Source organism: Ursus maritimus, unplaced genomic scaffold (assembly GCF_017311325.1).
Source record: "Ursus maritimus isolate PB19 unplaced genomic scaffold, ASM1731132v1 scaffold_27, whole genome shotgun sequence".
NCBI classification, from domain to species: domain Eukaryota; kingdom Metazoa; phylum Chordata; class Mammalia; order Carnivora; family Ursidae; genus Ursus; species Ursus maritimus.
Genome location: NW_024425230.1, coordinates 22,544,157 through 22,564,631, shown reverse-complemented (window position 1 = coordinate 22,564,631; position 20,475 = coordinate 22,544,157). Strand labels below are relative to the sequence as shown.

At 42.6% G+C, this 20,475-nt stretch overlaps 1 protein-coding gene across 4 annotated transcripts in view; it reads left to right on the top strand.

Annotated features, from left to right (window-relative positions):
* Positions 1-20,475, top strand: part of CPEB1 (cytoplasmic polyadenylation element binding protein 1) — a 102,700-nt gene that overhangs the window by 2,891 nt on the left and 79,334 nt on the right. For all 4 annotated transcript variants that reach the window (XM_040642847.1, XM_040642844.1, XM_040642845.1 and 1 more), the window contains exon 2: positions 15,030-15,204. Coding sequence is in view for 3 of the 4 variants with exons in the window: in XM_040642844.1 (XP_040498778.1) it covers positions 15,030-15,204 (175 nt within the window). In the remaining variant the exon portion in view is untranslated. The remainder of the gene's footprint in view (positions 1-15,029; positions 15,205-20,475) is intronic.

Here is a 20,475-nt window from a genome sequence, read left to right as displayed (position 1 = left end):
ATTTTCATGAGTCATCAAGCTATTTACTTTGTTTTTAATCCTTAAAACTGGTTGTGTGCTCAGATCCCTGCAGGGAACTGAGGTAACATAAATGAGGGAAGCAGGGAGAGAGGAGGAGTGGCTACTCAGCTGTAGAGTTTGTTTCTAAAGGGAGCAGCCAGGAGCTCGTTGTTGCCACACAAAACTGTGGGCCCAGAGCTGATGGCTCGTTGACTTTTTTCCTAGTTAAGCTACCAGTCTAGGTTTTAAATGTAGCGCTTAAAAAATCATGAACAGTGTAAGGATCAAAGGTAACATGTCTCTGAAGATGAGATTCAAGCCGAGGGCTAGTTCGGGATCTCAGTCTTCAAGTGTTCTTTTTAGATTTTTCCCCTATTTTGCAAATGAGGTAGACCCGGCTCAGAAATCAAGTTACAAGGCTGTTACAGGATAGAACCCAAGTGTGATAGGAGGTCTTCCCGGTGCCATAGCTCAAGGTATAATACTGTGTGTGTTCTGGTAGGTCAGGGGTCAAGGAGTTATCGTATAGGAAATGCGATGCTCTATGGGCTGGTCCCATTTATAGGCAGTGAACCTTAACTGCATGGGAGGGAACCCCTGGTTGCTGTGGAAGTCAGTGTGGGTCTTCTGAGCATTAGTGCAGCAGCACTGATGTCAGGAGGAATGTGCTGTGTCTATCATTCCGCGATGTGTGTCAGAGCGGTTAGCTGATCCTGAGAGAGCTGGAGGTCTGGAGAACTCAGGCTCCTCCCACTGTGCGGGTGACCCTCCCAACCCTCTGCACAAAAGACTTTCTTTTTTTAGGACATTTAAAATTTCAATAACTTTCTCCTTCTGAGATGAGGCAAATCTGAAATTATAGACTTGTTTCAAGACCTCTAAAAGTAGAGTGTGGCTTATTAAATCTCACCTTTTCTCCTAGCTAAAATTCCCATAATCATGCCTCTTAGATTTCCAGGAAAAATTAATAAGGGTTTTAGCAGTGTTGCGCTAAGATCTTCTGGAATAAGCTTCCAGGACATAAAATAGCCCTATGCCAGGGATGAGAAACTGGATTTTCATTCTGCGTGAAACTTAGACTCACAGCAGTGTGCACAGACGCACTAGCAGATATAAAGTGATATGTACCTTTATTTCTGTGTTTTATTCCCAAAAGATTTAAAGCATGAAGCAGTGAAGACCGTATTCAGAGCCTTTGCCAAAGGGATTTTTCTGTGAAAATGCAGACTCAAATACAAACTAGATAATTTATTATTTTATTTTTTTTAAACCTCTGGTCTGGGAAGTTTTTAGAAAGTTGGAAACTTCAGAAGGTTACCTGGTCTCCAGCTGCTTCTCTAGCAAATGTATTTAGTTCACGTACTCTGTTAGGAGTTCAGTGTTTGTGAATTTGGGGGTGGGGAGGAAGGGTGAGGTGACTGAAGTAGTTCTCTGCTGGTATTTACTGTTTATGCGGTTGGCAATATCTGTGCAGACTTTCTCATTCATTGATTTCAGGTCCCTTGGCTAAATGACCATTCCCTAAAATAACGTATTTATTTAAAGCAGAAATTAATTAGTGAAGTTTCGGACAGGAATGCATACCGAACCTGGATATTAATGTGTAGGCTCTTGTCTTCAGTATCTAGTGGTGGAGTCAGTAAAAGAATCATAGGCTCAAATAACAAATTATTTTCTTTCCTATGGAAGAGCTGTGCTAATCCCATCCTGTTCTGCAAATCTGCTTTTCCTAGGCAGTATCTAAGCTGTACTGACTCTGGGGAGAACTTGCCAGAAAGCCTGGGGACAGAGGGTGAGGGGTAGGGAAGGGGGTTGGACCCAGAGGTTGGAGTAGAGGAAGTTACAAGAATTTTTGCTTCTGTCTGTTTGATTTGAAGCCAAGAAATGTTGATTGCACCCTTTCAGTGTTTATTAAGTCTTTTGCGTACTGCCGACCCCGCCTCCTTGGCCTCCCACATTGCAGCTTTGGAAATGCTCATTGTTTTCTTTCCTGCCTTTGTTGCTGCCTGTTTTGGTTATACCTGCCCAGGAGAGCTCATCCCTTTCTATAAGCACAGATCCCAAGTGCTGTAAGTTTTCGTGTTCAAGATAAGACCCCCAAAACAAGGCATATCTCAATTATAGTCAACTGACTAAAAATATGAAATGGTACATCATGTATGTAATATTTTGTATTTTTCATGGGAAAATTATCTGACTTCCCATAAAAAGTCAGTATCCAAATTTCAGTGTTAAATTTGCATTGTAAACATAATTTTCACGAGTTTTGTTACTGGGATTTAAAAAGTGTCTCGTCGGGGATTATTTTGTTTCTTTAATGTATAATGTGAGTGTTTTTAAATAACACAGGCGTGGGGGGCGGAATTCCTGACTAAGTGGGGTTGAGCTTTGTGTTCGAAGTGCAGAAGAACACTCAGGCATGGATAACCTTTGATTTCCACTTTGTTTTTAATATTCCCGTACGGTTGGAGCACCTTTAGATTACAGTGAGTTAACACTCTTTTGTTTTGATTTTTAAGGCATTTGGTGATGATTTGCCTTGAGGTAATTTTAGAATCCCCAGAGGACAGGTCTAAAGATTGATTTGTGTTTGAAAAATGGGTCACAGTTGCACCTAGCTGTTGATTCTGGGAGTAATTTAACTATAAGAGCGTTACTGGTTTCTTTATTCTTGGCCAGCATTATATGCAGATATATGTACCATCCTGACGGGTTTAGCATCATGGCCTGAAGTCTCCTTGGATAAAGGTATGGGAGTAGTTGGAGGAAAGCAGTTACCTTGAAGGGCTGGTTGGGTTTTCTGTCTTTTGACAGAACACTTAATCTCTTGCTACTTAACACCTGCGCTCTCTGCATTCTGGCTTTGTGCTCCTGGCTCTGATACCATCTGTCTCCTGAGTCTGTCCTTTCTCTTGAGACTTTTTTTTTTTAACTGTAGTTTTAGAATTGTTATGAAGCTCAAAAGATATTAGAGACCTGTCCGTCTCCCAGATATAACTCAGGGTTGACAACAAACTCAGATTCTAATGTCTATTTTCTCGGACAAGAGAGCTAAGCTCAGTATGAGAAGTGATTGTTTTAAGTTAATGCAGTGAGTGGATGGTAGAACCAGGACTGGCACACAGGTCTCTTCATTTCCATACTGGTATTTCTAGAATTGAAGCATCTTGGTCTTTGCTGTATTGGTCTCTGATTATCTCCTTCTACTTAAAATTTCCACTTGTCTCCTAAGACTTTATAGCTCCCTCCTCCCGTCTGATAGATCTTTCTTGTCCTGGCACTTACAGGCTTCCTCCACCCCCTGAATGCCACATTCCCTATGGTTCATTCTGTTGGCTCCTCTTGCCCCTTATACAGAGGGCCTGTGTATTCCTGCTGCACTAGTCCTCTCTCTTGGGGACCAAGTTTTAGGTTGAGTTGTAGCCCTGCTTGTTCTCAGAACCCATGGTTCTGATTGGCCTACTGAAGGAGTTCTGTCAGAGGCATATTAAACCCAGCAGGTTTAAAAACAGAACCAATTTCTTCCCTCTACTCATCTCCTGAGGCTAATCTAATTCTATCCCCTCCACCCAATTAGTCTATTTTTTTCCAACTAGACTCTAGTGTTCTCTTGGGGGAAAGAACTGTGTTTGGGGTGCTTTGGTTTTTATTTTTCTAATTTTTTCAGTCACTGGAGGCCCCAGTACAGAAGGACGCTAGGTTAATACGTACTTGTAGCCTTTGCTTGGAGACCTTTTCGCAGTTTCTGTAACTATAAAGCCTTGATGTGGTCTAACTGTGTGTCTCTCTTGGCCCCTGCATCCTTTCATTGCTTCTTCCTTCCATTGCTACCGCTAGGTCAAGTCTCCCTTGGAGGAGTGTTTTCAGTCTGCCCTTTCTACCTTCTTCCTCACTTGTTCTTGCCTATTCACATGTGTTACTCTGTGTGGAGCTCTATCCCACTAGTGGTCTCATTGTTCCCCAGACCTACCCTTCTGATTCTTGGTCGTTGGATAGGTATGTCTCCCAAACTCATCCCTCTGTGCCCCTGGCCTCCAGGAATGACTACTGAGGTATTCCTTAAGTCCAGGAGGTTTTGTTTTTGTTTTTGTTTTTTTAAGTAGGCTCCCCAGCGTGGGTCTCAAACACATGATGGTGAGATCAAGACCTGAGCCGATATCAGAAGTCAGATGCTCAACTGACTGAGCCACCCAGGGGCCCATTAGTCTAGGAGTTTTAAGATGAAACTCAAACTTGCCTTGGATTTTGGACTTCACAAAGCTGAATTTAGCTCTGCTGGTCAGGAGGTTATGTCTGCTTTCCTGTCATGCTGCTTTTCCTGCACTTGCTACCCTGCCTGAGTTTGGAGAGGTCTCTCAATGCCCTGGCTTCCAAATGTTTCACATGAAGCAGTGCGGTATTTCTCTGCCCTTGTGAGAGCCTCCCACGCAGCTTCAGAGTTGCCACAGAGCAGTTCGCTGGCCTGCTCTGTTTCCTCTCCTCCTCTCTCTTTCTCATGCTGCCTTGAGGCAGACGAACAGGAGATCTGGAGTCTGGGATCCTGATTTGAGTGCTTGTGCTCTGTTAACTGGTTGATTTTTGAGCAAGATTTTCAGTTTTTCTAAGCATACCTTTTTCTTTGCAATGTGAGACTGATACAGGCTCATATATTCTTGTGTGGACCAAAAGATACTCTGGGCTATTCACAGAGTTGGACTTTCCCTCTCCAATTGGAATTGGCTCCGATTACATTCTTCACCTTCAGCTATTGCAGAAGTGGCCTCCTCCCTATTCAGAGAGCAGTTTGTGCATTGGGGTCCATCTTTCTCACACCCTCACACCTTTTGGTTCGTTGTTCCTGCCACACCTTTCACCTCTGTCCATAAACATGATCACGTCACTCCCGTGTTTAGACCCTATCTTAGTACAGCACTCCCCTCGAGCAGCCAGCCTCCCTGGCTTTGCTTAGCTTTTTCCCATCAAACTTTTGTGCAGAATAGCTCCCTACCCGTCTGGCCCACCCTTTGTTCATCTCTTAAATCCTTGAGATCCGACATCAGAGCTCCTCTTCCTTCTCACACATGCATTTCTGAAACTTTTTCCTGAGTTCGCTGTGCCCTTAGGAGCATTTCTTCAGTCTTTCAGGATATTTGCATTTCTGCCTGGATGTTCCGATAAGATCTTTGAAAAGTGCCAGTTTGATCACCTACCCCATAAGGCAGAGGTTCACAGACATTTTCATCTCAGGACTCCGTCACTGAGGACTTCAAGAACTTTTCTGTGTGTGGATTGTATCTACCGATATTTGCCCATTAGAAATTAAAACTGGAAAAATAAATCATTTAAAGTTATAAATCCATTATATATTAACAGAATTTGATTTTTTTTTTAAAGATTTTATTTATTTATTCGACAGAGAGAGAGACAGCCAGCGAGAGAGGGAACACAAGCAGGGGGAGTGGGAGAGAAAGAAGCAGACTCATAGCAGAAGAGCCTGATGTGGGGCTCGATCCCATAACGCCGGGATCACGCCCTGAGCCGAAGGCAGACGCTTAACCGCTGTGCCACCCAGGCGCCCCAACAGAATTTGATTTTTGAAAACAAAGGAACATGAGAAGAGTGAGCATTCTTTTACATTTTTGCAAATCTCTTTAGTATCAGATTTATTAGAAGATAGCTGGCTTTTCCAGTCTGTGTATTTAATCTGTTGCCACATGTTGTTTCGGTTGAAATAGATGAAGAAAATTTGGCCTCACGCAGATATGTAGTTGGAAAGAGGAGGAATATTTGAATAGCCTTTACGTTTAATTGTGGCCGTTCCTCTTTGATACTACACCAAAACTCCACAAGTGTTAACTTCCTAAAAGTCAGTTGCAACATGGAATCTGAAGTCGTATGGGTGTACTGTCCTTACTCTGTTACATTAAAACACAGTGATCCCTCTTGTATCTTGGATAGATCATTCTCCCATGCCTGATTTTGTAACACTATACTTGAGTCATTTCACAAATACTGGTTCACTGTTATGCACTATTGCACAGTAAACATATCATACATGCACATATACACATTGTGCTGACATACTAGTTAATAACACCACCAGTCTCATCAGAAAAGTCTTAAAGTATTGAGGAAGGGGGCAGATGAAGGTTTCCCAGGGTTCTGTTTTTTCCTTCAAAGCTCAAATTATATATCATTGGCAACAAATACTGACTGTTAGTATTTTATTTGAAGCATCTCGTTTACTTTGTTTTCAAGAGAATGTTTGCCAAATACCCAAAGTTTGATAACCATAGTAGGTCAGTTCTTTCAAGTAAAAAAGATGTTTCATTAAAAAAGCTAATTCTTTCTGAAACTCAGTCACATAAATACTTTCCCTTGAGACACGATTATACTTCGATATGCAGCAATCGGGCTTCACGCTTACTTCCCATTTGTCTCAAGGAATATTGAAGGCCTGTACTCAAGGGTCAGGATTTAATACGTTTTTACTGCTTTCTCAAGGACATTTGTAAGAGAATTGGCTGTTTCTGGGACTCCAGAGCACGAAGAGCACAGTAACTGTTTACTATAGTTTATTGGCATTGCCTAGATTCCTGCTAAGGTGCCAGTTTTACCCACTGTCATTATTTTGTACCGTCGTTGCAAATGTCAGCATAGTGATAAAAGAAGTTGGTATCTTAGAATTATGAAAGTAGTTTTGGCTTTGTGGACCTCTGGAAGGGTCTTGGGGACCTCTGTGGGTCCCCAAGACCTCCCTGGAGAACTACCCCTATATAGTAAAGGCCAAACCCCTTAGTGGTAGGACACAAAGCCCATCATCATCTGGCTTCAGTTTAGTGGCCGAGTTTAATCCCTATTGGTCTCCGCTTGGAACTTTTTTAAAATTGAGAGAGAACATCCATATAGTAAAAGGCACTAATTGTAAGTGTATAATGGGGTCAGTTTTTATATATTTATATTATTTTTATACACCTAAGTAACTACCACACCGATGAAGATACAGAACATTTCCAGTACACATTACTTAAAATGAAACCCTGTAGCATGTAGTCTTCTGGGTCTGACTTTTCACGCCCACTTAATTATCTGAGATTTCTACAAGTTGCAATGAAGTCCAAGTTTATTGCTGTAGTCCCACCATTCCCAGAACCAATGGAGTGACTTAGTACACCTAAACTGTGCAAACAGTGTGATTGATGCTGAACACCTGCTCTCCTCCTGGAGTCTGGAATTTGAGCCTATTCCAGGCAGAGGCTGCCTGTGTGACCACCCCTCAATAAAAACCTGGGTGCCAAGTCTCTAGCAAGGTTCCCTGGTTGGCAACAATTCCTGTGTGTCCTCCCAGCTTACTGCTGGGGGAGCTAAGCCATTAAGCTTATCTTGTGTGACTCCCTTAGAAGAGGGTCCTTGGAAGTTTGTACCTGGTTTCCCCCACACTTTGTCCCATATACATTTTCCCTTTGCTGGTTTTCCTCTGTATCTTCTGGCTGTGATAAATGTTAGCCGAATGTGCTCAGTACAACTATATGCTGAGTCCTGTGAGTCCTCCTAGTGAATCATCAAACCCGGGGGTGGTCTTGGGGACCACTAACACAATGACATTAGTTTTTTTTTTTTTTTTTTCGGAGCTTGAGTATAACTAAAACTGCTGTGACTGTTCTTGTACATGCTTTTTTATAGTCCCATCTTTTCTCTCGCTTATAGGAGCCTGAGTGCAATTGCTGGGTCATAGGACTTAAAATTCTAGCAGTAGTGCTAGTTGCCTAAAAGCATCCCTGTTTCATACCTCCTTGCCTTTGTACCTGTTCTTTTTGCCTAGAATGCCTTCCCCACTCCTACTAGGACTGTTTGGTAAAACCTTTTAATCTTGTCACCTTCCTACTGCTCTTGTTATTTCTCTGTATATTTATTGTTAGACTTAAAATACAGCATATGCTTGTTTATGTGCTTGTGTTCCCATTAGACTCACTGCTTGGGTGCATGGATTGTCTTACTTATCCTCTGTCTCCAGAATGTCTCCTGGCATCTGAGGCAAATACTGTCAGTAAATGTAATTATAACCTATGGGTCTGCAGTCACCAGGTTATGTTGTTTATGAGTTCTTTGTTTATCATTCATGTGAATTGTCTCTGGTCCAAGGGGTTTAAAACCCCAAACCCTGAAGTGACTGTGAGTGGCTTAGAGCTTTGACAGAAGAGGTAGGGTTGGTGACTGAATATTGATTTTGATCTTAACATTGAAGAAAGGAGTCGCTACCACCAGTGGAGGTTGTGATCGAGGTGGTAGAACACACCTGTGCAAGCGGTGTGATACGGGTCTGCCTCTCCCGTCGTGTCTGTATTGAGTCCCTGCAAGGGCCGCAGGTAGGACGCTGAGTGCCACTTAGATGAAGACTGTGGAGGACCTTACCGTTTAGCAAACCCAGAGCTGACAGTGCATATAGCTAACAGTTTGACAGGTAAGTGTGACAAGAGCCACAATTACAGTGACCATGTGTTCTGAATATTCTTGAGCAGTCATGGTATTAAATATTCCCTTAACGTTCTCATTAACCTGTCTTGGAATTGTAGTATTTCCTTTTCCTGATTGGGGTGGGGGGGGCGGAGTGAGTGTGTGTGTGTGTGTGTGTGTGTGTGTGTGTGTATCGCATTGAATGTACCCTGTAGAAACGGAAAACTAACCAGAAAAGTAAAGCGAGATCATGAGAAGAGGGTTCCTGAATTCAGTGAGTGGAGAATAAAGATCAGATCCCCAAAGATACCAAGTAAGATAAACCTGAAATATTGGTTGGGTTTGACAATTATGAAGTCATTAATTTAGCCGTTCTGTAGTGTCTTTTTTTGGGGGGTGGGAGGGGGTCATGCTAGCAGGACATCGTGGGTTGAGAGGACAAGCAGGAGGTTAAAAAAGTAAGTGTAGCATATTTTCTAGAAGGTTGGTAGTAGAGCAAGAGAAAGAAGGCAGTGGCTTGGGAGGAGTTTTAAGTCAAGGAAGGTGTGTTTGTGTTTTTAGGATGAGAGAGCTTTGGGCATACTGAGAGTCTGATGGGAAGGAACCAGTGGAGAGGACAGAGGAAGGTCAGATCATGAAGGAAGAGAAAGAAGGGGTGGCATCTTGAGTCTTGTATCTGGTGATGGATTTACTTTGTCTTTCTGCAAGTAAGGACCTGTAGCCATTTCTCCTTTATTCCTGGTGACCCTCCCTGTCCTGTCCTGTTTTGCCACTTCCTTTTCTTGAATTTACTGTGTTCTGTATCCACTCTATGCATGTTCTCTGCTTGTCTGTCCTTTCCCACACTTAGAGGAATTCTGATTTTTCATTCTCTAGCTTATAAGTCTGAGTTGTCAAGCCAGTCCAGGTACCTTAATTTACTCCTCTCCTGTACATGTAGCATTTTGTACTTACTTGATCTCCACTTACCTAACTAGATTTCCTTCTCCTGCTTGACTGATTCTCCTCAGGTCAAGGATTATGTTTTATCTATCTGTAATCTCAACATCTAACCTAACAGGTTTTTAGTATTTATGAAATATTAGATTGAACTGTGTGAAACTGCTGCTTTGTTGGTTGGAAAAGGTAGAATGTTGACAGTTTTTTATGGACCAACCTAATAAATTTTAAGTTCTTACAGTGTTGCGTGGAAGACTTGAGGTGGAAGTTCAGTTAAGAATGGCCAAGTAAGGGTCAAGGAGAAAATTAAACATAGAGAAGCATTTCTTAACAACGGTAGAGTCAGTAAAGTTCAACCAGAAACTGACTTTGAATGACCAGGTGACGAAAGCACACGTGGGAATTTGGCTAGATGATTTACATTCTTCCATAAAGAAAACGTAACAGTTTCTCAGGTGAGACTGTAGCATTTCCTAGTCTTTGTCTGAATGACATTTTTCTAAGTGGGTGTTGTAGAAGGTCTGTTCAAAGTTGTAGTTAAATAGTATTTTCAAAATCATGAGTATAAATGCTATAGAGATTTTGTTCAGCTTTATTACTTATAAAAATAAAGGCAAATTGCCAAAGTACATCTCTGAACCAATTTTTTGGGGGCATCTAAGTATATTGCTTTCTCTTGATGTGTCTTGTCGTGTGTGTGTGTGTGTGTGTGTGTGTGTGTATGAGATCTCTACACCCACGGTAGGGCTTGACCTCACAATCCCAAGACCAAGAGTCAAATTCTCTACTGACTGAGCCAGCCAGATGCTGCTCTGTTGGTGTATCTTAATTAAAAAACAAAATCTAAATGTTCAAGATTAATGTTTTCATCCGAAAAACCTCTAACTAATTAGAAAATCTTATTCTCAGAAAATTTTTTAGTGTGAACACAGTTTTGCTGGAGGCTTAGTAGATTCCAGTCTATGGACCCCAGATTAAAACTCCCCCTGGAAGAATAAAGTGTGTGTCCTTCAGACAGTCATCCATCAGCCTCTCCAGTGGCTTGTCATGAAGCCATAATAAATGATTAGCAGGAATAGTCTTGAAGGGTCTGCAGTGTAGGTATTGTGTTTTTGATTAATGGCAAACTGAATTATAATCAACCCAGAGGTTGTAGAGTTGGCATTCATTTATGACCATTAAATATCCCCAGACCAGAATTTTTTTTTTTTTAAGATTTTATTTATTTGACAGAGAGACAGCCAGCGAGAGAGGGAGCACAAGCAGGGGGAGTGGGAGAGGAAGAAGCAGGCTCCCAGCAGAGCAGGGAGCCCGATGCGGGGCTCAATCCCAGGACCCTGGGATCACGCCCTGAGCCGAAGGCAGAGCCTCAATGACTGAGCCACGCAGGCGCCCCCAGGATTTTGACCTAAAGAATGGCCATCCCATCACCATGTTAATGCTGGGTTGTATGGTCTCTGAAGGCAAGGCCAGGGTTTCCAAATTAGGCAATTCTAGCATACAAATAAGTATAAAATTTGAGGATCTTAGTCTTTAAGTAGAAAACATAGGTAGGTGGGATGGGTTCAGATTTTTAAATAGTTTTGAGTGATAGTTTCAAATCACAAATGCAGAAAAACCTCCAGTTAGAAGTGCAAACAAGTGAATGAGCTTCTTGGTGAACTTGGATGAGCTTATCCATGCACTTCATCGATTTCTCATTTGCAGCACAGTCTGCAAAGTAGATGGTACTCCACTTTATACCCGCGGCAAGCAGGGCTCACAGAAGATACTTCTACGGTAGGGTTAGTATTTATACTCCAAGGCCTGTGTTCGTTCTGCTTTGTGAAACAGTGATTCAGTTTTGTGGAATATTCTTCCCTTGTGGAAAAGGGGAATGCTTTTTTCTGACTGTTGTCTCCCTCCCCCTCCCGGTTGAGAATTATTGCTGTAGGAGACCAGTGTGTCATGATGGGAATGTCCACTTTTACCTGTTGAACAGGAGAACATTGAGACCTGCTATGAAATAGTTTCTATTAGCAGAGATTCCTCATGAACTGTTCTTTCTGACAATAAGGAGGTACAACTAGTTTTATCTCGACTCCAGTTTTAGCCAGTGGCAGTAGGAACTACTGTTTCTCTTTTCTAGCATTGTAATTTGCTCTTTTGATCCATGGTTCTCAATAGTATTATGATTTGCATTCCAAGTCTCTGATCCTCTTATAGCCTCCTTTCCTGTCCCTTGTGAAAGACCAAATAAAGGTTAAAAAAAAAAAAACTTGCAAATGATCTCACTTTAAGGCAAAATATGCCAAAAATAACCATGAAAATTATGAGACAACAGTGGTATAACCAAGGGGGGGGGACTTTTTCTTTATGGTAAAACATTTGTATGAACTCAGACCTATACATTGATCAGTTAAGATAGAATATACAGAGTAATGGGCGTGGATAAAAGGTCTGTGATTTGAAAATGAGAAACTGAATTCATTTAGCTGGAGAGTTTGAAGGATCACTAAATTGTGTTGTTAGGTACATGTTTTAGGCAGTTCAATTTGTATCCTGTCTTTAGTCCTTTTAATTAAGCTTTCTAAATGAAAGGATTAGGAAAATTCAGCATGGAAGGGCCTGGGATTTTCAAAAGAATAGTTGTGTCCTCAGTACATTTTCTCCTTTAATCAGCAGATAGTCTTTTCTTCAGGGATCCTTGGGGTGGCCTCTGACCCCTTGGTGTAATAGTAATGATACTAGGACAGCCAGCATTTGTCTGTTCAGCTGTAATTATGTGCCAGGTACTGTGCCAAGCATGTTATGTGTATTACTTCACAAACAGCATATGAAGCCGTTGTATTTTATCCCTATTGCGCACGTAAGCAAAGTGGTAGATCGATTTCCCTTCGGACAGCTTTGATCTTTTTTTGCCCCCCTTCCAAATTGGTTATTCAAGGCAAACCATACTTACTGATGTGATTAAGCAGTTTGGGATATTAAACCCTCCATTTCCTTTTGTCCTAATTACCCAGAGTCTTCTAGATAACTGGTTTGGCATACCTTAGAGGAAGGGAGAGAGGGAGGCATTCTAGATTGCATTTGCCATGAGGTTCGAAGTTATGGTATGTGTTCCTAATGGGATTTGGAGTGGGGTAGCGTTGGCCAGACGTATTTCTAAATTGGGTTATTTTTCAGGCTGCTTGAGATGGTAAGATTCTTAGACTTTGCCCTTCTCCTGGGGAAGCAGGTTTCTTCCAGAGGGCCTCTGGGCCTTCATCTTCCCCGGACGACTGCAGCACGTCCCTCACTGGTTCCTCCTGTCCTCTTCCGTGGTTGCTGCAGGTCTCCTGAGACTCACCTGCAGTGTTTACCTGCTTTCCAGGATCTGGGAGTCCATAGGCCTGTAGCACGTCTGTACTAGTAAATAAAAATCAGAGGAGTATTTCTGTATTAAGAGGGGCAGTTTAAAATTTGGAAACCTCTGATGTAGGAGATAATTGTAACTCCTTAACCTAGCGTGAAGCCTTCTTTCCAGTTTGCTCTCTTGCATACCCCGTGCCCTGCCACACTGGACCACTTTTGATAATGTCTCTCTGTTCTCTTTGTGTTTCAGACTTTCTTCCTACCTTTACTTTCAGGCACATTGTCTTCCTCTGAGCCCCGTTGGCTGAGAGGACAATGTATGATCACAGCAAACTGTAGCTTGTGTCGTCGCTGTTTACAGCGTGATCAGATCTTAGCTCCCTTTCTAGACTTCAGAAATCTCTTTTGGTTGAGTCTGTCTAACCTGCCTACATTTTGGGTGCTCACTGTACATAGCAGGCAGTTGGTTAATGGTGATTAGTGAGCAAATGCGTGAAGCATGTAGCCTTAAGATCTGAAGATTGGTTGTACATGCTTGCCTCTTAGCCTTTGTGATGTTGCCTTAGTGAGGTTGAGAATCATCTTAGAAATCTGCAGTTGTGAAAGGGGCCTTGTGTGTGTGGGTGTAACCGCTCTCAGTGGTGGCTCGCTGGAGGGCTTGGGAAACGACCTTGCAGGACTGCGTATTTTAGTCCTCCTCTCAGCTTGCAAAGGATACCAGTCTTTCCAAGAGCTTGAGAACGATATGGGACTCAAGTTTGTCAGAGTTGATAAAACTGTAAGTGCTTCTGGTCATACTCACGCTTACCTGAATTTTAATCGGCTAAACATAGAGACACTTTTTAAAGTTTTGAAGTGACCACCTGTGAGATCCTAGGTGCTAGTTTCCTTACTTGGCGTGATTTTTGTTTATTTTCCTCAAGGTAATTGGGGGTTGTAGAGCTGGTCAGTCAGACTCCCCCTAGAAATGACTCTGTCAGCCAGTGTGTCCTGGCTTACTACGTCAGGTGTTGGAGGAGCTGAGTGAGGGAGAGTGAAGAATGGTACCACATTTCTGTCTGGGACGCCTGGTGGGTGCTGGTGTTGTCTACTGAGCTAGAGAATACCAAGAGAATTGCTCTGATTGGGGGAGGGGTGTTCGATTCATGATTGTGTATCTGGCAGGGCAAGTGGGTCTTACACGAGTTGTCTGTACTTTTAATGACTATGTTCAGTTGTACAAGTCCTTTGAGTAGTGTTTGTACCGCTCTTGTGCTTACCGTGTCTTCTCCTGTAAGTGTCCCTTCAGGTGTAGAAATAGCAGCCACTGTATGCCAGACACCATGCTAAGTGCTTTAATACATCTTGTCAGAAGGGTGGTAGGCGTTCTTCCCATTTCACAAATGGGAAGACTGAGGCAAAGAGATTAAGTAACTGACAAAGGGCAGAGCCAAACTTTTTAAACAACTGTATAGAGCTGTAATCCACATTATTATAAAATTCAGTGATTTTTAGTATAGTTACAGTTTTGTGATCATCACCATAATCTAATTTTAGAATATTTTCTTATCTCAAAAAGGAACCTTGTACCCCTTGGCCACCATCTCCAAACCTCCTCCTCTCTCCACCCCTAGATGAAGGCAGCTCATCTAGATTGGATTAGATTCGATTTGCCTGTTTTGGACATTTCCTATCAATGGGCTCGTAATAGGTGGTCTTTTGTGACTGGCTTCTCTCACTTAGCATCAAGTACTGGAGGTTTATTCATGTTGAAGCACACATCAGTGCTTCATTTTTTAAAAAAGAGTTGTCTATTTAAGAGAGAGAGCAGGGGGGGTGCAGAGGCAGAGGGAGAGGGAGAAGCAGTCTTCCCACTGAGCAGGGAGCCCGATGTGGGGCTGGATCCCAGGACCCTGAGATCATGACCTGAGCCGAAACCAAGAGGCAGACACTCAACCAACTGAGCCATCCAGGTGCCCCAGTGCTTCATTTTTTAAATTTCCAGATAATATCCTGTCATATAGATCTCCCTCCAAAATTTGCATCAGGTATTTCTGGTTCTAGAACTCCTGCTACTCCCACACTAGGTTCTTGGGGCAATATCTTGTATTTCTTTGTTTTTCTTTCTCCCTTTTACAGTTCTCTCAGGAAACCTTGCTCATAATAGGACTCATTAAGTATTTTAATATATAGGCATGAAATTCAAGTCCTTGCTACTTTAACTCACAGTGTTGGACTGGAGAAAGGGGGAGTTATTTATCATAAAGGAGTGTAGAAAAACCTAAGTATCTTTTTTTTTTTTTTTTTGTCTAGGACGAACCTAAATATCTTTTTTATGTGTCTAGGAAGAAGAAGCTGGGAGGATAAAAGATTGCTGGGACAACCAGGAAGCACCCGCACTCTCCACATGTAGTAATGCCAATATCTTTCGAAGGATAAATGCCATATTGGATAATTCTCTGGATTTCAGTAGAGTCTGCACTACACCTATAAACCGAGGAATTCATGATCATTTGCCAGGTGACTTAGATTTGAAATCTTTAGTGTATGTTTTTGTACATACACTGTGTATGTACGTATGTATGTAGACCTGTTTCTAGGCAGCTTTCTTATGAAGACTATGAAAAATGACCTTGAATCTCTGGTAACACTGGACCCTTTTTGTAGCTTACTTTGTGGATTGGGTTCCCCTCTGGATGAAGACAACCTTTGAATTGAAATGTACAAATCTATTTTATGAGAAAGACTGGATAAAAAAGGCTAGGTTAAAGGTAGCAGGACGACTTATATAGAGACTTAGAATGTGAGCTAGATGTAATTACAGGTTTTCTGGTAGTCACATTTAGAAGGTTTTTAAAAAAGGGATATTAATATTTAACCTAACATACACAAAGTATGTTAACATGCAGTCAATATAAAAACTGTTAATGAGATATCTTATTCTTTTGTTAGTGTATTTCACATTTACAGTGGGGCTTGGTTGGAACTAGCTTCATTTCAGGATCTTGGTGGCCGTGTGACTAGTGGCTGCTGTATTGGACAGTGCATCTCTTGAATATTTTAATTGCTTTTAACCATGAATGCAAGTCATCAAGCATTTAGTTCTGATGACATGTAGGCTAGTCCATAGGATAGTAGAGGGAGAAGGTAGCATACAGGAAGATGGTACTTCACGAGGAGGCTTGAACGTCCTAACAGGTGTTGTTTCATAATCTTCTGTGGAAGTTGCAACATGTTGTAAGAATGTTGATGGAATGTTCCTTGTTCAAGTTACTTTAGTTGAAAGTGAACATGTTTTTAATTTTTTAAATGTGCCTTGAAGGAATTTGGCAGTAGTGGGGTTTGCAGAACAAGGACTGGTAATTGCTGTTTTTTTCATCATAAATTCTTTGATTTACTTCCTAACTTGACATTGGAAATAATCCCCATAAAGGTGCAGTTGTCTGTGAACATAAAGTAGTTAAACGTCTGAAGGAGAGATTTCATTACAAAGAAGACTGACTTGTGGTAACTGTAGAATTTATTTCTATTAAATTGTTCTAACTGGAGGGCAAATGGGAGAAGGGCATGGGGGGAACTGGGAATACTGGTCGGTCTTGTCTTTTCAGACTTCCAGGAAAGGACATGTGTATTTATTTTCTGTTAGTCGCTCTGCCTCAGGAGCTAATGACCCTGATTGTCCGTTAGCTTATGCCAAGTTAAAAACTCAGAAAACCTGCTTGGCTGTACATACCATGTTCTGGTTTTCTTTGAGAAAATTGCATGAATTTTATTCCAATATGAATGACAACCAACAATGGCTTAAATCTCACTGGGTTGCCTCAGACATGCTGGGAACTTACGCACACCTCAGAGAGATTGTGGGTTGGGTCCCAGACCACCGCAGCAAGACGGATATTGCAACGCAGCGAGCCAAAGGACTTTTTGGTTTCCCAGTGCATATGAAAGTTATGCTTACATCATACTGTAGTCTGTTAAGTGTGCAGTAGCATCATGTCTGAGAAATGGTACATACTTTAATTAAAAAATACTTTATTGCTAAAAAATCCTGACCATCATATGAGCTTTCGGCAAGTCCTGGTCTTTTTGCTGGTGGAGGGCCTTGTCGTGATGTCGCTGGCGCCGACTGTTGAGGGTGGTGGCTGCAGGAGGGGGGGCGGTTGTGGCAATTTGTTAAAATAAGACAACAGTGACGTTTGTTCCATCGATCGACCCTTTCAGGAATGAGTTCCCTGCAGCGGCCAGTGTGACTTGATAGAATTTTGCCCACCGTAGAACTTCTTGTAAAATTGGAGTCAGTTCCGTGTTCCAGATGAGAAAACCAAATCTCCTCTGGGTTAGAGGACTTGTGCGAGGCTACCCAGCTAGTCAGTCGGTGGCTAATCTCAGACGCAGACCCGAGTCTGCTGTCACAGTGCATGCTGTTCGGCACCAGGCCACTTCCTAACGCGCGGCTCCCACTCTCCGCATCTTCAGGCGCGTGCAGGTGTACACGCAGTTCTGACTTCTGTGTCTGGTCTTGGTTTTATGTGGGCCCCAGTGGATGCTGTGACTACTGCAGGTCAGATTTCCACTGAACCAGGCGCTTACTAACAGAGCACCGGCCTTTGCGCCTAGATCACGCTGCCCCAGCCTTGGGAGGGCTTGGTTGGCTGTTGGGCCAAGCAGACATCAGTATTTCACTCTGAGACATTCACAGGTTCTAGGGATGAAGACAGGGACATCTTTGGGAGACATCATTCAGCTACCACATCAAGTAATGCAGATCAACTCAACCTTGGACCTGTAGTTCAGGTCCATCCCTGCAAAATCTGGCTTTAGATTCCACATCTCTCACTACACACTTGGTCCCACTGCCACAATTGGCCAAATTCACCAGAAATTCAACAGCAGATAGGGAGTGCCTCCTTCATGCCAGTCACTGTTGTTAGGCTCCAGGGATTCCTGATGTTATGTGGCATCTTCAGGACCTGCTCTCCCATCATGAAACAGAAGGCAAAAACAAACTAAACAGAGAAATAAGTAAAATGATTGCAAGTTTCAGTAAGTACTATGAAGTAACAACATTTTGAGTGACGTGGGCAGGAACTCTCTGAGGAGGTATGTTTAAAATGGAGTCCTAAAGAGAAAGAGCTAGATCACTAAAGAGTGCGGGGAAAACATTTCAGACAGAAAAGTCTGGACTAAGGCTTTTGAAAGAGCTTGGCATGTTTGAGGCACTGAAGAAAGAGTAGGGAAGGAGGAGTCCTGCATGATGGCTGCAGGGCCAGAGCGGGCAGCTGTTGTGGGCTGTGCAAAACCCCTGGATGTTCTTGCAAGAGTTGTCAGAGGTCTGTGGCCAGTGATATTAAAGGAGTGATTTATCCTCCGAACTCCGATCACCCATTTCTCCAACAAAAAGGTGGAGTACAAAATGGAAGCCACACCTCTGAGCCGGCTGCCTTCCCAGGATGGAGAAAACGAGTGTCGACTCATCGTTTTTCTTTGTGCTCGGGAGAGGTTCCTGGCATTGCTCCTGTGTTTGCCGCTGCAGCTTCTGTACAACTCAGCCTCAAAGATCATTTTTTTTGCTTTAAAAGTCATCATGCTCTTTGACTATGTCCAGATCTGAGAATCTCTCCTAAGGAGTAATAATCAATGCAAATAAGTATTTACGTGGAAGGATACTTAGAGCATCATTATGGTGGTGAAAATTTGGGAAAGAGGGGAAAAAAAAACCCCCCAAAAACCTAACAGTCTCCTAAGAGGAAAATATTTATTAGTATATTCAAGTAATGGAGTCTTATGTAGTTATTAGAATAATAGCTCTCTGCATGTTCAGGTACATAAAAATCTTCATAATAAACATGAAATTAAGATAGAATACTAATACATATATATACATATACACGTTCTCAATTTTGAGACATGTAAAATTAATATAAAATATAAGTATTTGCAGTGGAAAAAACTCTTGGAGACCATCCTCTCAAACCTGCCTCTGCCTTATTAGCAACTAAGCGTATGTAATGTTCTGAATCCTTTGTTGTCGTTCCAACAGTCTTCACAGCCTCTCCACCATCTCAAACTGCTTTGTTTGCTCATCCACGGAAGCAACTCGTCACCTGTTCAGGTTGGATTATGAGATCACAGCAGTTCAGTCCCATCTTCTGCTCCATTTCTCATTCTAGTTCTCTTGCTGTTTCCGCCACATGGGCAGTGACCTCCTCCATGGATGTCATCCATGAGGGTTGGAATCAACTTCTTCCAAACTCCTGTTAATACTGATGTACTGATATTTTGACCTCTTCCCGTAAATCATGAATGTTCTTCATGGCATCCAGAATGATGAATCCTTTCCAGAAGGGTTTCAGTTTACTTTGTCCAGATCCACCAGGCGAATCACTATCTGTGGCACTATAGCCTTATGAAATGTATTCAGGAATAAGACTTGAAAATCGAAATGACTTCCAGATCCATGGGCTGCAGAATGGATGTTGTATCAGCAGGCATGCAAACAGCATCAGTCTCCTTGTACATCTCCGTCGGAGCTCTTGGGGGAACAGGCACATTGTCAATGAGCAGTAATATTTTGACAGGAATCTTCTGAGCAGTAGGCCTCAATGATGGGCTTAAAATATTCAGGAAATTGTGTCATAAACAGATGTGCTGTCATCAGGCTTTGTTGTTGCACTGATAGAGCACAGGCAGAGTGGAGTTGGCATCATTCTTCAGGTGCCCAGGAGTTTCAGAACGGCACGTGAGCACAGGCTTTAGCCTCAAGTCAGCAGGTGCATTCACCCCTGACAAGACAGCCAGCCTGTCCTTCGCGGCTTTGAAGCCAGGCACGGACCTCCCCTCTCCAGCTGTGAAGGTCCTAGATGGCATCTTCTACAGAAGGCTGTTTCATCCACACTGAAAATCCGTCGTGTGGTGGAGCCACTTCATGGATGATCTCCGCTCGATCTTCTGGAGAACTCGCCGCAGCTTCTACACCAGCCCTTGCTGCTTCACCTTGCAGTGTGATGTTACGGAGACGGTGTCTTTCCTTAAACCTCATGCACCAACTCTGCTAGCTTCAGACTTGTCTTCTGCAGCTTCGTCCCCTCTCCACCTCCACAGAACTGAAGAGCATGAGGGCCTTGCTGTGGATGAGGCTTTGGCTCAGGGGAGCGTTGTGGCTGTTGGATCTTCTGTCCGGACCAGTAAGACTTTCTCTGTATCAGCAGGAAGCCTGTTTCACTTTGTTATCATTCGTGCGTTCACTGGAGTGGCACTTTTAATGTCCTTCCAGAACCTTTCCTTTGCATTCACAACTTGTCTGTTTGGGGCAGGAGGCCTGGCTTTCAACCTGTTTCAACTTTCAACATGCTTTCCTCACTGAGCGTAATCATTTCCAGCTTTTGATTTAAAGTGAGAGATGTGACTCTTCCTTAACACTTGCACACTTAGATACTTAGAGGCCATTGTCAGGTTTTTAATTGGCCTAATTTCAATATAATTGTATCTCAGGGAATGGGGAGGCCCAAGGAGAAGGGGGAACAAAAAGGGGAACAGCACACACGTAACATTTAGCAGTTAAGTTTGCCATCTCGAGTGGGCATGGCTTGTGGTGCCCCTAAACAATTAGAGTAGTAACATCGAAGATCACAGGTCATCAAAACGAATAAAATAATAATGCGAAGGGTTGAGATATCGCAAGAATCACCAAAATGTGACACAGAGACACAACGTGAGCAGATGCTGTTGGAAAAATGGCACTGATAGGCTTGCTAGATGGGGTCACCATAAATCTTCAATCTATAAAAAATG